The 14632-nt window shown below is 39.2% G+C and overlaps 1 protein-coding gene across 2 annotated transcripts in view; it reads left to right on the top strand.

The window, feature by feature from the left end:
- Nucleotides 1-597: 597 nt before the first annotated feature.
- jmjd1cb (jumonji domain containing 1Cb) overlaps nt 598-14632 on the top strand; it is a 99150-nt gene continuing 85115 nt past the window's right edge. For both annotated transcript variants that reach the window (XM_088634939.1, XM_088634938.1), the window contains exon 1: nt 598-1364. In XM_088634939.1, coding sequence (XP_088491065.1) covers nt 1209-1364 — 156 coding nt within the window. In that variant the 5' untranslated portion in view covers nt 598-1208. The remainder of the gene's footprint in view (nt 1365-14632) is intronic.

Genomic DNA, 14632 nt, shown 5'->3' with positions numbered 1-14632 from the left:
ACTCAAAACGTAGGCCTACTCTACTTTTCCCTCTCTGCGGCAGCGCTAATGTATGAAGAATGTATAGTACGAATATGTTCTATATATCATTTAAATAAATGATTCCAGTGGCTGTTTTTTTTAAATACCTTTATCAACATTTATTGCTTGGCTTGCTGCAGATGAACAGCGGAGATACCGTGGTCAGACCCTGCGTATGAACCCTGTTTGGCTTTCCTGTGTGCAGTGGAAGATCTGTCAGACAAGCACATCAAACAGCCGTCTGAAGAACCGGGGATTTGTGATTCTGTCTGCAGCGGGACATCTTTCTCAATCTACTGCCCTGACCTGAGGGTGACATGTAGCTGATTGCCTCCGTCCTGTAGATATGTTTTACATTCAACAGCCCGCCTTTTTAACTCTCCTCCAGCACAGCCCACAGGGGTCACCCTCAGGGGCAGAGTAAGCTCGGAGAAAGATCCACACACAGATCCTTAATTGATTCACTGAAACGTGGAGCCGCATTAATAAGGCTGGGTGAAATGAGATGAGAAAGGCAACAGTGACTTACTTGATTTACAGTACACTCTGGAAAATACCATCAACAAAAAATACTAAGAGAGCAATCGAAACGTAACAGGGATTTGTGATTTATTATTTTGGCCAACCCAAGAATAATAATAGCATTGTCGACAATGCCTGGACTTTTTTTTTCGTGCTGTTTAGAATTTGAGTTTGACGTTTAACTTTCCTATCCTCTTCACCAAAAGCAACCTAACATTATTGTTATGCACGGCCCTGTCGTTACGGCAGGGCACTATTTTTAACAGTCTGGTGGTAGCAGCGCAGCCGGCCGTCTCCCAGAGAGAATGAATCTGTGTCTGGCGGACGGAGAAGTCTGCTCGCTGCGGTTTTGCACTGCTGTGCGCTTTGCGTGGGGGCGGAGGGATACCAGTTGTACGCTGGCAGTGATCTGCTTCAGTGTTCAGTTTCACGGAGCGAAAGAAGTGACTGTGCGGGAGGAGACTGAAAGAAATTTAAATCCCCCGGGTTGCGCTCGACACGCAAAAGACTAAATAACAGTTATTTTTTGCCCTCGTCGTCGCTTTCTCTTTCTCTCTCCTTCCTTCTCTTCTTCTTAAGCGCCGTTTTATGTAGAAAATGTCCGACCGATAGGGCGTTGCTGTTGGAAGTTTTTCGAGGGTTTTCTCACTCTCCGTTGCGAGGCCATGGCGGTGGAAGCGCGGCCGGAGCTGGTCGGGAAGCGGTTCCTGTGTGTCAGCGGAGAGGAGCTGCCGGAGCTCGGGGAGATCGGGCGCTGGGGATGGAGAGCCGGGGTCATCCGCGCCGTCTCCCACCGCGACAACGACAACCCGGAGCTCACGGTAAGACCTGGAGTCCCCTCTCTGCCTGCCTCTAAACCTGTCACAGGGGTTTCGGGGACGGAGGGGAGACACGTTGAGAAGGATGGTTTTTTTTTCCTTTCGGAGATTTCCAGGATCACCCAAGCGATCGCTGCCTTCCCCGTGCTCTACACGCTGGTTTCCAGCCTGGAGACGTTAGACTCTTTCGAGGCGCTGAGTTGGGGCTAACCTCCTTCTCGGGTGCTCCGTTTACAACCCTAGGTCCTTCTCCCCCTGTTCCCCCCCCGCCACAGAAACGCTCAGGTCCGGCGTTATGACACATGTTGGCAGCGTTAGGTCTGCGACCTCCCTTCCCCCCCGGCCGGCTCTCCGTTCAGTTTAAATCTCGGTGTCGGGGCTCGGGTTTAGCGGCTGGGAGCTCTTGTCACACCGAGCCGTTACAATCAAAGCCCTGTTAAAATCGCTCCGACCCGGGTTTGCAACGGCACAGTAATGAAAAAAAGCCGCAGTATGCCTACAACACCAGCTTTGGCTAGCTTTTGGCGTGTAGGTTGCTCGGGATTTGTTGACGAAGTTGCAATTGGGATCGTTTGGTTCATCTTGTCACGGTGTACGGCTAAATTACTCTTGATTGCGCACTGTCCCAGTTTTTGATTTTGTTTTTAAAAGAATATGTTGGGCTTTTGAACGCGGAGGCGAGAGCGCGTTTACCCGCGGATTACTCACCCCGGCAAAACAAAACACGTTGTAATAAACCTGTTACAGTGTGAATGAACGTAGCGCCGCTGAAGATACACCAGCCAGAGCCGAGCCTGCCTTGCAAGCATGAGATGGCTCAAACGCTACTCATTTTAAACGGTAATTAATTCTCCCGGTCATTTATAAGAATCGCTGCGTTTTTAATGAAACGTTTTAGATAACAGCTTGGCTGTAACTGACAAACAGCTGACTCTGGAAGACGCGCGTCCCACTCATTAAGATGTGGTCCTTTTATTCCCCCCACTTGCCAGAAACTGCATGTTTATCCTAAACTTTACCGATGGCACATGGTTCTGATAAATAATGGCGAATGGGGCTGCTGGTGTTATACACATTGTTTCAAGTAAACAGGATGCACCATTGAATTTGTGCCTTTTTAATGGCCTTTAACTGGCCTCTAATCTTAAATAAACACGTCTGTGTTCAGATGAGGGAAAGCAGGGTTTCTTGTTTCAGGGTTTTGGGTTTGATGGCTGGCAGCAAGTCTGAAACTACTCTGTGTTCCAGATGGTAGACAGTGTTTCCAAGGGGATTTGAACAAGGGTGATGACAGAAAAGGACAAGACAATGTTGAAGGTTTTGTGTACCTACTCAGACAAATATACTTCTTCCAGTTGTTCACTTATGTTTTAGTCTGTCTGGTTTGACAATTATTATTAGAGTTTGTAGGAAACTAATTGCACTTATTGCTGAATGAACTCATTCTGATGGCTTACCTGGAGGCAAAGATGGAACTTTCATCTGGGTCCAGCTGTATGGAATGAGTTGCCCCAGTGTAGTTATATAGTTGGGGTGTACAGTGTTCGGTTCGTTTGTTTTCAGGGTTGTGGCTTGAGGTCATCAACTGTAGCCCAACTAATCAGTAGAAGAGCGCCAGGGAAGAATTTTCCGTAAAGAATAGCATGGTTGCTATTTGACTTGGAATCCATAAACATGCTATCGGAGAAAAGCAGTCTGAGAACTGAGACGGCTTCCGAAATAAAGTAAAATTTGTCTTGGGAATGCATAGAATATAGGAGGATGGAATGTACTGTATCTGTAAATTTGAACTTTTATAGCGTGTCTTGTATTTTTAAGGGTTTTGAAACTCAGTTACCCTTTTGTCGTAAAAAGGAATTTAAAATTTAAAACGTGCATTTAATGCAGACCCCAAACCTGTTTAGCACAAGTTCCTAAATGTTATCCTTTTGATTGTTGAAAGTAAAGGTTTTCAATCAAGGGCAGATAGCCATTAGCATATCCCTGTTTCTTGAACATGACAAATGATTTTCCTTAGAAACACTACAGTGAATCTCGCAGTCAAAATCATTATGAATGGGACAAATGAAGGTAAACATTGAGGTTAAGGCAAAAAATATCTTGCCTTAGAGGCTGATGGGTTTGTGTATACATACATAAATTCTCAGAGTACAAAAACTCCAAATTATTGTTTAGTCACTCTTTTAATAGACTACTGAAATAAAATCAGTATTATATCCGTCAAAGGAAATTCAGATGATTTAAAAAAACTTTCTGGATTGTAGCTTCTCCTGAATCTGATGGGGACAGTTTTTCAGTTGGCTGTCTGTTTATGTTTATGTGATTTGTGGCTTAACAAAACAGCCTGTAACACGAAACTGTGATGGTCACTACAGGCTCACTCCCCCCACCCAGCTGCACAGCATAATGGCAGCAATGTGTAAGGGCCTTCAAACATTTTCCTGTGGAACTGCTGCAGAAAGAAACAGAAATTCATCTTTGGTCCCGACTGCAAGCTGTCTTTAATGCGTACACTACTGCACACATCTTAAGGCTACACAATTTAACAGCGGTTGGTTGTCTCGATTTGAAGGGGCACAGGAATTAGGGAGATGATGACACCAGAACAGCTCTGAAAAATTCTCATGCAGCGGATTAGTCGGTATTTTGCATCCAGAGGACGGTTACTTTTGGAATGTCATTTGTTTTGTTGTCTGATTTGATTTTGTAATAAATCTTGGTTCGTTTTTGTTTTGGTAATAGAAAAAGGGAAAGAATTGAAAGGCAAGATTCTCAGTGCATGCAGCATCTTAGAAACAATCAGCATTTTGAATTCTTTGACGCGTACTGTAGTTGTAATGCTAGGCAAAACTCCTTGACCTAATTATGATACTGTATGTTTGTCAACCGTGCCCTGAAGTAATAAATTGTGAGATCTCAGTGCTGGAACACTGGAAAGCACACTAAACAAAAGAGTGAAAAGCAAAACGGCAAGTTGTTATCTGGTTTTATTTCAGCTTGAAAATGTCTTGGTGTTTGATTCAGCTTTACTGCCTAAGCAGTTCTAATTCAGTCATGGTTGTCCTCTCCCAGCTCAGGTAGCTGTTTGCTCAGGGCTCGGGTGAGAAACGTGGCAGTGGCTGATGTGCTTTGGCGTTTGAAAACTGGCCATCGGTAACACTGCCCAAGCGGGGGATGACTTCTTTTCATTTTCTTCACTTTGAAAAACCGCAATTAATCAGCCAGTGTCAGGAAAGCTGTTTAAATAAAACCCACCTTTGCTACTGGTTTGGGTTTTACTTGGGTCAGGATCTGGTTATTGTCCAATGTGCTTTTTGACTCTGTTAAAGATGTTGCAGTCACGTATGGTGTCCAGGTACACAAGGAATTAGCAGGGAATCCTCCTCATGAAGTCTTGCAGAAATACCAGCCCATCAGTCTTTGCCTGGAGATTTTTTCCCTGCCTCTCTGAGTAACAGCCAGCGCTTGTTTACTAATGGCTGTATATTATGCTCTCTAATGGTAGTCTCTGTCTCTCACTGTGCTGTCTTTTTGTAATGGGTGTAAGTTGTCTAAATGGGATTTATCTCAAATGAATATGATTTTTGTAGGTAATGATAGACAGGTTCTTTTGTAATGCATTGTAGCTTCCAGTTTTCGTTCTGACATTTCAGCAGGGAGGCTGGCGTTTTAGGAGACAAACGGTTTTTAAATGCGTGACTGCGTGTTCCGTCTATAGCCATTTGTCTTTAGGTGGGGAGAAATATGTTTCTTTGTTTGTGTGCTTTGCTCTCCTTCCTATTCTACTTCTGCTGCTCTGTTTTGCTATTAAGTCTACACAAATCCTTGAATGCTCTTGAACTGCGAATAGGGGGATTGATGAGAGCTGATTAGCTCATCATGGGCAGGGAGATGGGTTTTATAGAAAGTTTCATATTTAATTGTCTTAAAGACGTTGCGTTGCATGTACTGCTGCTGACCCGGGTGGGGCATGTGCCACTAACCTTACACGAATAGCTTGACTTCGTAGAATTTGGCTCACTTGACCTGGAATGACCCACAGGTTGTTTCTAGCACTCATCTGAATGGGTCTGCCTTGAGAGAAAGATACTATCTGCAGCACTCCTTTGCAGTTTCACTTGCCAAATGAAATATTTTCTGAAGTCCGGAGAAGATTTAGTCAATCACCCCATTCACAGAAAAAGTGTGTGCTCTCATGAGGTTGCTTCATAACATGATTTGTGAAATATATATTGCAACTACTTATTTAAATAATGTTGATATTAGGCACATGGTGCGAATATTAAAAAAAATAAAATGCAATTGCGTTATTTAATTGGTAACACTTTAGGGGTTGTGAATTACCTTTATAGGTTTTACAAGTGGAATATAAAGTATTAATAGTGCCATTAACACAATAACAAACCTTTACTATGGGTTAATTGGATTTAATAGTAACAAAACCTTTACTTAACCTAACAGTAGAGAGTGATTAGCTGTTTTATAATGTTTAAAATATTATAAAGTATTATTTAAGTGTTTCAGGTCATAGCAGATGTATACGAACATGTAGCCAATCACTAACGCCATCAGTAAAACAAGACAATCTATTTTGAGGCTTTGCTATAGCAAACTATTCTTGTCCCTCACTCAAGTGAAGCATCTGGACTTGTTTTCCACTACTACTACTGTCCTACACTTCTGATTTCTAATGTAAAATATGCTGGTCGTCGCATGTTTCAGTCTTTATTCTCACTGGTTATCTTGCTGCTATATGACAACACAGTATGCAGACAACTGGAGCACAGTGGCATTGCATCATATGTGATAAGATTGTCCTCATTGTTGCTATCAGTTGATGCTGAGTCACAGATTTGCTAGTCACTGTAATATGTTTCTGTAGTTGAGTAAGCATTTATACTAGTGTTGTTGTAGAAATGTACCGGGACATTTTGTTTGGTAGTTTTGCTGGGTTTTGTTTCCTTTGTGGTGATTGAAGTGATTTTCATTTTGAAACATTTGAATTTTTCTACATTGACTAATTTACGGGATTTTTTTTTTCAGCTTTTATGGGGTTATGCTTTTGAAATGGATGGAAAGGACATTCTCGAGTTAAATTTCAGAAGTATATTGTAAAACAATTTTGTCTTTCTCTTTTTCGAGAAAGATTTGCAATAACCAGTTTTTATTGAGAAAATTAATGGAAATAACTATCCGTAGTACTGAAGAATGTTTGCGTGCAGATTATTGCCATGTCCATGTAAGGCTCAATACACAAATAGCTCATTTCTCAGGAGATAATGTATGCCATGTTTGTTACCACATTGGATGTTTTTTAAATTGTCCTTCCCAGGGTTACTAAGCCTCCATGAGGTAATGACAGCAGCTGGACTGTGGGTCTTTCACCAGTAGCCAGACAGCTTTCCATAGCAACAGCAGCTTAGCCAAGTGAATGACAGGTACTGCTGGCTGAACAACCTCACACTTAACTCTTTAAACTCCATGTTAGTACTTGATGTATTTTTAGGTCCTCTGCAATTAGGAAGGCATTATCAGTTTTGCCAGTAAGTAGAACTGAAATTCAGTGCTTTGTTGCTCATTATCTAACCACTACTGCAGACGTCTCCTAAAAGATGCGTTGAAGAAAACAACCTTGTTAATTCACAGACATTTGAGAAGTAAAAGGTTAAATATGCGTGCATAAAAGAACTCTTCTGCATATTCTAGCTCTTAAAGCTTTCTAGAATACACACTATGCATCTTGCTTGAGGACAGTAATGGGACACATCTATTCGCAGTCAAACAGCCTTGTGTGATTTGTTTTCATTAATAATGGAATTTCTGCTAAATCTAAATGTGGATGTTTTTAATACTTTAAGTAAAATTCTCGTTTTTGAAGAAATTTGAACAAAGGCCTATTCATTCCATCTCCCTGCTTATTATTCAGGCACATGGGGTATTGTTTTCTTCATGGAGGGGTAGATCTTTAGGATATTTCCCATGGTGGTTTTTTTAAATCTTTTTCTGCTGTTGAGCAATCTACTAATGCTGCTTCTAAAGCACCAGATTTTCCTTCTGTGTCCTTGTTTGTGTAAACAAGGTCTATTACTGTGCTGTGTGAAATATGAGTAAAATCAGACTAGAGGGTGTGACTGTACCTAGTGATGATTAAAATGTTTCTCTGTAAAGAGAGTAGTTTAGATATTTAAGCACTGTGAATTACTTTTTATTGTTCTCCTGCTTTCAGCAAATGGTTAGCTATAAAACACAAACCCCGTTATTCATCTGTTCGGGTAGTGGACATGACCTGTGAAACAATCCAGACCTCAAATTATATCTCTTTGTACTGATTCTGCTTTGCTTTTAGTAAATATGGGCTTAAGTAGTACCAGCTGTGATTCGTTTATACTGTACTGTATATTCCTTTTCAGTGCATAGTTGTGCAAATCGGATCGACTGCTACTCGAAGAGTTCCAACAAAAGATATTTCCTTAGTAACATGAAGTGTGTATGCTAGTGGTTTTCTCCGGAATGCAGTAATAGTATTGTTTATTTGCCTTGCATTGTAACGAAATTCAGGAATGCATCTATAAGAACATTTTCATACATGGGGAGCTGTAGTTTTTCAGTTGATATAAGAAGGGTCAGGACTTCAAGATGGATGAAAAATACATTCTACTTTGCGTACTCCTGAAATACATTTGTTTCATTCTCACAACCTTGGAATCAGTTCTGATCTATTTATTTTTAGACACATATTTAACAGAAATACGTTTTTTTGTTTTAATGGAAATGCATGAAAGGATTAATCAGTTCAGCCCTTGGATTTTTTGGAAAAACAAACATGAAACTGTCAAAGACCTTCAGTGCTGCTGTTAAACCTTTTGATAAATATTACTTTGTCACACTGCCTCGAAATTATTTTGTTCTGTGTTTTTCCCCAGCTGCGAGACAGCTTTTATTTTGTGCAGAGATATGAAGTTTTCTGTAAACTAGCTTGTGTCTCATTTATTTTAAGACATAAAATGAAGTTAAACCAGGACATGTTAAGCACACATCTGGAAAACAAATGAGAGTGAGAGTTATGTCTTTTTGCTTGTTGTCATGGCTCTCAGGCAGTTTGGCAGGATCTTAAAGAATCTGTTGAGTGGTGCATTTAGTTAGTTTGGTATGCCTGAGGCTAAGAAAGCAACACTCGAGAGTGAGAAAAATGAGTTGCTGCTCTGTCACACCTTGAATATCAAAATCTGCTGGGGTGCCTGAACTAGATTTTTAAGAGCAGGCCTTAAGGGAGATACTTTTTTTGGTCTCTAATAAAACGTGTGTAAGAATCTTGATTTTTTTTCTTTGTTAATTTTGTGACCTTGCAAGGAAATGTTATCTCTCATCTGAACTGACTTTTCCAGCCCTCTTTTTCAATGAATATTTGCAGAATAGTCACTTAATTTTTAAAATATCTTTATATTTGACATTTTTATCACTGTTTTTTAGTGCATCTGTACTGAGACTCATTAAAAATGTAGCACATGAGTATTGGACCCAACTCCCTAGTTTTTTTAGTGCCTTTTATCATATGATACACTTCATGTTTTCAATGAGATCGAGATGTCCAAGACATCTGAACAGTATGTGAAAGATATATTGTACATGTCTAATTTTTAAATGTTGTTTTAGGTTATGTTTTATAAGTGTTGTCTCCTTCTTTGGAAATCATATTTTCTGCAGCTCTACCAGATAATGCTTTTAGTGTATTTCAAAACGGCTTCTCTTGGAAATCTTGAACTAGGCAGTCTTTAAAGACTCTAATGTCTAACTTGGAAGCTATTAAATATCACAGATATTACGCACAGACATGTATTCAGAGCAGAACAGACATTAATTCAGATTAGTATTAATGTCGAAATTTGTGTAAATGGTTTTTTTCACCAGCATTTTTGTGTCTCCTTACATGTGACATCCTGAAGGTTATCTGCCCGAGGGACAGTCGATCTGTAACATGACTTTTTTTTTTCAAATTTAGGGCAAGATTCCTTTCCTATGTGAAACAGTATTCTTTGTTTAGAACTTCTTGTGGTACTGGGAGTGTTCTATGGCTCCATTGATTGGTTCCATACAGTGGAAACTTGACCTTTAGCAGATGTTTGAGGCTCTGCCAAGACGCAGCATGATCTGCAGACCAGACAGCTTTTGCCTTGTTGTGTCGGTGGAGAACTGCGTATCTGAAACAAGGTTCTAAAAATTAAATCATTGCCGTATTTAAATGAGCAAGCGCTTAATCACTTTGTGGCAGAGGGGTACTATCAATATAAAAAATATGGTTATTAGAAAAGAGTGTAATATTCTCATGCAAATATCATTGTACTTAAATGGTTTTAAAGCAGCACAGCAAGGTTTGCATGACAATATGCTTAAATTTATGGTTCTGGGAAATGTCTTTGGTAGAAAGGTTCCTTCATTAAATGAAATGCCTGCCTAGCTTCCCATGGGGAATGAAATGCTTCTGGTCTCAGTTCAGGACATAATGCATGCACTGTAAGTGATTTAAAGGCTTTTCACGTAGGAAAAAAAACAGACTATTCTTAGATTTAATTATATAGTATATGACAAAATTTAAATGATAAAAGTATTTTCATAACCTGTTTGATTAATGGTTTCAACCTAGGTTTTCATTGATTATTTTGCAAATCTGCAAACCAATACTTTGCACCAGTGACTTTGAATGCCCGAGATGAAACAGACAGGCTTGTTTATAAAATGAACCTGAAAGTCTTTGCTGCTGACACTTGGTAAGCTGCAGTGCAGGATGTTGTGCATTTTATGTGAATTTACATCCCTGAAGACCAGCTTAAAGGGATGAAGCAGACATGGTTGCCCAGTTGTGGGATTCTGGAATGAACAGGGTAAGCTCTGTTTTCTCAGAGCTTACCAGCAAGATTGCAGGAAGGGGCAGGGTAGTGCATTGTGTTCTCTGTGAAGTATACTTTGGATAAATTGACAATTCTAGCACTTGCTTTTGCTAAAATAAACATTTTTTTTCCCAGCAGGTAGTGTCTGGATTTGGGGTTTTATATTCCTTTTGTTAATCGGATTTTGGGGCACACGGTAGTACAGGACATTTAAGATGGAGCAAAGTCAGAAATACCCATTGTCATTGAGAGAGTAGGACTATTTTGCCTCTTTTTTTCATTTTGGACATGGCAATGTTCTTGTTTAATCGTCTCCAAGCTGAAATGTAGAAAAGGTCACAGGTAGAATTATTTTAATCCAAAGTAAATGCTTTATTCGTGGTTTTTTAATTGTCACTAACCCATAACGATCATTTCATTACAATGTTTTAATCACGTAGGGACAAGACGAGTTATGCAATGATGATAACCTTTTATGACAGAAAAGTTGCGCTTTTTAAGAAGTGATGTTAGTCTCTTTCAAAGTTTAAACTACACAAAGGAACAGACAATTGTAGAGATAGTAAGAAAAAGTCAGATTGCAATTAAATGAGGGCAAACGGCAAACAGTGTGCTTGTTCACAAGCTGTCCTCTGATGTTCTCCTCAGGCTGTCCTGTGATGACTCATGTAGCATCCTTCATGATCCTTTGTGAATGAAATTCAAAAGATCTTTGTTGGATCTGAAATTCAGACTTCTAGCTAGGGCCCAGATCTGGAATTTGGTGGGCCTGAAACAGTGAGGGAGACTAGTAAAAAAGACTGAACATTTGATTAGGGTGTGCTTGCGAATGAAAAATTGTCTAATTGCTAAAGACCTGGGTCAATTTTATTTACTGCAGTAGTTGTAATGTTACTTTGATCTCCGAGAATATTCTGTTCCACATGAGAGACAAAATTAAATTCACATTAAATACTCTCCAAACATTATCTAGATGGGTTAGACATATGTGGTTTTGTCATGATGAAAATGTGGGTTTGTGTATCGTAGTCACCAGAATGGTCCAAATCTGTAGGTCTTCACACGATGGGGTAGATCTGTGTCTTTGATTGGGCTGCTTTGTGTGATGAGTTGCTGATCTGGAATACATATTGTCAGAAGTGCTTTGCTTCATTGTTAAAACAGACGTATGCTGGAATCCTGGACTGTTTGGAAAATTGGTATGGTACAGTATGCTTTTAGCAACTTTTGGTTTGATGTCTGTAGTGTGATTTTAACAAGGATAAAGTTTAGGAGCAGGGGAGACACGTTAATTTTATTGAATCAACAATGAATGCTTTTTATGTTTTGAACTAGATTTAGAATTTGGATCTTGGTTGGGTGATGAAAAAAATACTTGTGGCAAATGCCTTGATGGGGGGTTGTGATGTAAACTTGGTGGTTTTTAAAAAAACTGTCCAAACATAAGGAACAAAAAGTGTTAATTCAATACAGATAAAAATGTTCATTGTTTCAGTATCTGGAGAACACATGGCGTAGAGTGAGGCTGATACTGCCTTTATAATGGATAGTCTCGATTACACAGAGTTCTTAAAAAAAGGAGAAAGGGTGAGAGGTTTGTAAACTCAATGACATTCATGAAGCTAAAATGGGTTAGAATTTCCTCCCAAAAAAACCTTGCCATTACTAAAAGCTGGTCAAAAGCAAATCAGTTTGGTTTATTGGCCATTATCTTCATTAGGGCAATATAAACTATCATCAACACAGTTGTAAAACAAATGTTGTTCTAGACATTTAAAAAAATAAGGTTAGAGGCATCAAGAATCACTAGTTACTCAGTCAAGGTTCAAACAAAAGTTGACCGATAGAAATTACCAACCACTATTTCAGATAGGATTAAATACAGAAATGCTAATTTACCCCTATCGAATTAATTCATATTTATCCATGTTGCAACACCTGGCATACTTAAAACATTAAACAACAATTAATAAATATACATTAAATATAATATTTGCAGTTCTTATTACAAATGTGTGTGAAAATGTTGTGTATTTGTGTTTTCTTGTTAAAAGCAAGGAGGTGAAATGTCTACACAACTATGCCCATAATAGGCTCCCAGGTTTTGCTAAGCTTCATTCTGTAAAATACCTAAAATGTAGAAAAAACTTCTCTCAACCAATGAATATTTATATGAAGATAAAATCTCAAGATCTTTAGCTGTTCGGGAGTTGCACTGAGGCTTATAAGGTGTTAATATTTAATGTTTTAAAAGCATTTATCCATCCACGTAAATCACAAATGATCAATGATGGACTTTTAACTTTATACTTCAGAGATGTTAAGCTTTATCTCTAAAAGTTCTGTTGTTACTTGTTGTTTGGGGTGAAAATATTTTAGATTTATTAGTTCTGTTTTTTATTCCACTGAATCCTTTTAATATTATTTTTTTTGTTTCTGTTCCAGAATTGGAAAGGGGTTTCTTTAGGCTCAGTCTAACATCCTGTTGAAGCAGCTCATCTGGAATTCTGTTTTCTTTTGCAATACCCAAGCCTATTTTGGCTGTTCCCCCAAGACCAAAAACAGGAGGCTGGTCAAAATTCAGAGGGCGCTATTAACAGAGTGCCTTTTTTTTAATGTGGGTAGGGGTGTGAAAGAACGTTTGTGCTGGAGCTGCCCCTTAATCCTTTAGATATTTGTGTCTGATTGTCAGTGTGACTGTTTGGTATTGTGTGAAGATGTGTATATTGACTTTCTCACTGTTGGGTTTTCTACAGCATTGGGAGCTTTAATGATTTAAAAAGAAAATGCTAAGCCAAGGTGAATGCTCACTTCATTCCCTTCATAGGTGAAAGGTTATATGGGCTGCATAATCAGTCATTCTATTTTAGTGGTGTTCTGCTTGCTATGTTCGCTAGGCTGTACAGAGCAGGGTTGCTGTGGCGTAGCATTGTCTGCTTTCTCACAGCAGCCTGACAGCAGGACTCAGTTCTGCCCTCTTCTTACAAGCACTGGTTAGGTTGTACAGTAAAATGGCAAAGAGACCTTAGAGTATTCAAGCATCCAGATTTTGAGCATATCCAATGGCAACATGTATTTTGTATTGTGGATGAAAGATTATTTTTCTGTCATTTTGCTCCAGGTCTGTAAGGGGCCTCCAGTTAGGACACGGCTGTAGACCTGAGGGAATTGCTGATTTTTTTTTTCCTGTTTTTGACCACACATGACTCTCCACTCCTGTGAATGGACTGTTGCCTACTAGTGCCTGTGTCTTTACTGATAACTACACTTGGGTCCACCTTTTGTTCAGTGTTCTGTTTTATAGAATTGAATAAGTATTTAACTGAACCTTCAAATGCTTGATCAGAAGATGAAAGGTTTTGATTGAATGTATCTCACGTTCCACAGGTAAATCTACTGTGAAAGGAAAGAGGAATCTAAATAGTACCAATTTAAGTTTCAATTAAAATTTGTTGTCTTTTATCGTTTACAGTGGGCATTATAAGTATCGGTGTCCCTAATTTGAACTCTGTAAGTCTTCAGTCACTTCACTGTCATTCACTGTCTAGGGTGAATGCCTCTTTTGGTAGATATCAATAATAAGTGTGGTTTATGACAGTATTCAGTTTGATAAAATAATGTTTAAAATGAAGACTTGAATGAAAGTAGCTCATTGTGCTAAAATGTATTGCATTGCATGCGGACACTAGTGCTATCATCCTGTAGTGTAATTTTATCAGATCTTAAGAGCTGCTCAAGGGTGGTTCTTGTCAATACCGGACTGGGAGACCTCTGTGGGAAAACCAGTTTGCTGCTGTGAGATGTGTTGATGGACCAGTAGGTAGCATTCTTCCCTCTAGTTCAGAATCTTCAAGACATCATGGTGACAGGAGACATTGTGTTGTCCTTCGAATAAGATGTCTGTCCGAGTTCTTGATTACGTGGTCATTAAAGAGCTCATGGCACTGTTCAATTGAGCTGGCACGTTAACCTCAGTGTTTTTGTTATCTTCCCCGTTAAGTAATTTTCCATTTTCTCACCTGATCACCCAGCTGGGCGATGCAATTCAACGGTAAGTAAAGTGAGTTTCCTCTTATACAGGAAGTGAAGTGCTTTGATATCATTTTAATGTGCAATACAAACTCAAGGAATTAGGTAAAAATACATAAGGTAGGATTTACTCCATTAGTTGTATAGTGTAGCTAAAACTAGGAGGAAATGTGTTGTGAATCTATAGGTCAGTTTGTCTTTATCTCAGAAAGTGGAAATTAAGCTTTCATTCCAAGTGCAGTTATTTGTTTTTGGTGTAGTTTCGCCTGAGGACTGAGCAGAAATCTGTCTTCCATTAAGATCCTTAAATACCCTGCTGTGTTTCATACTTGGCATTGTGATATATATAAAGAAGGA

The sequence above is a fragment of the Lepisosteus platostomus genome, chromosome 6 (assembly GCF_059453375.1).
Source record: "Lepisosteus platostomus isolate fLepPlt1 chromosome 6, fLepPlt1.hap1, whole genome shotgun sequence".
Classification (NCBI taxonomy): Eukaryota; Metazoa; Chordata; class Actinopteri; order Semionotiformes; family Lepisosteidae; genus Lepisosteus; species Lepisosteus platostomus.
Note: the sequence above shows the minus strand (reverse complement) of the source record. Positions and strands in the feature narration are given on the sequence as shown.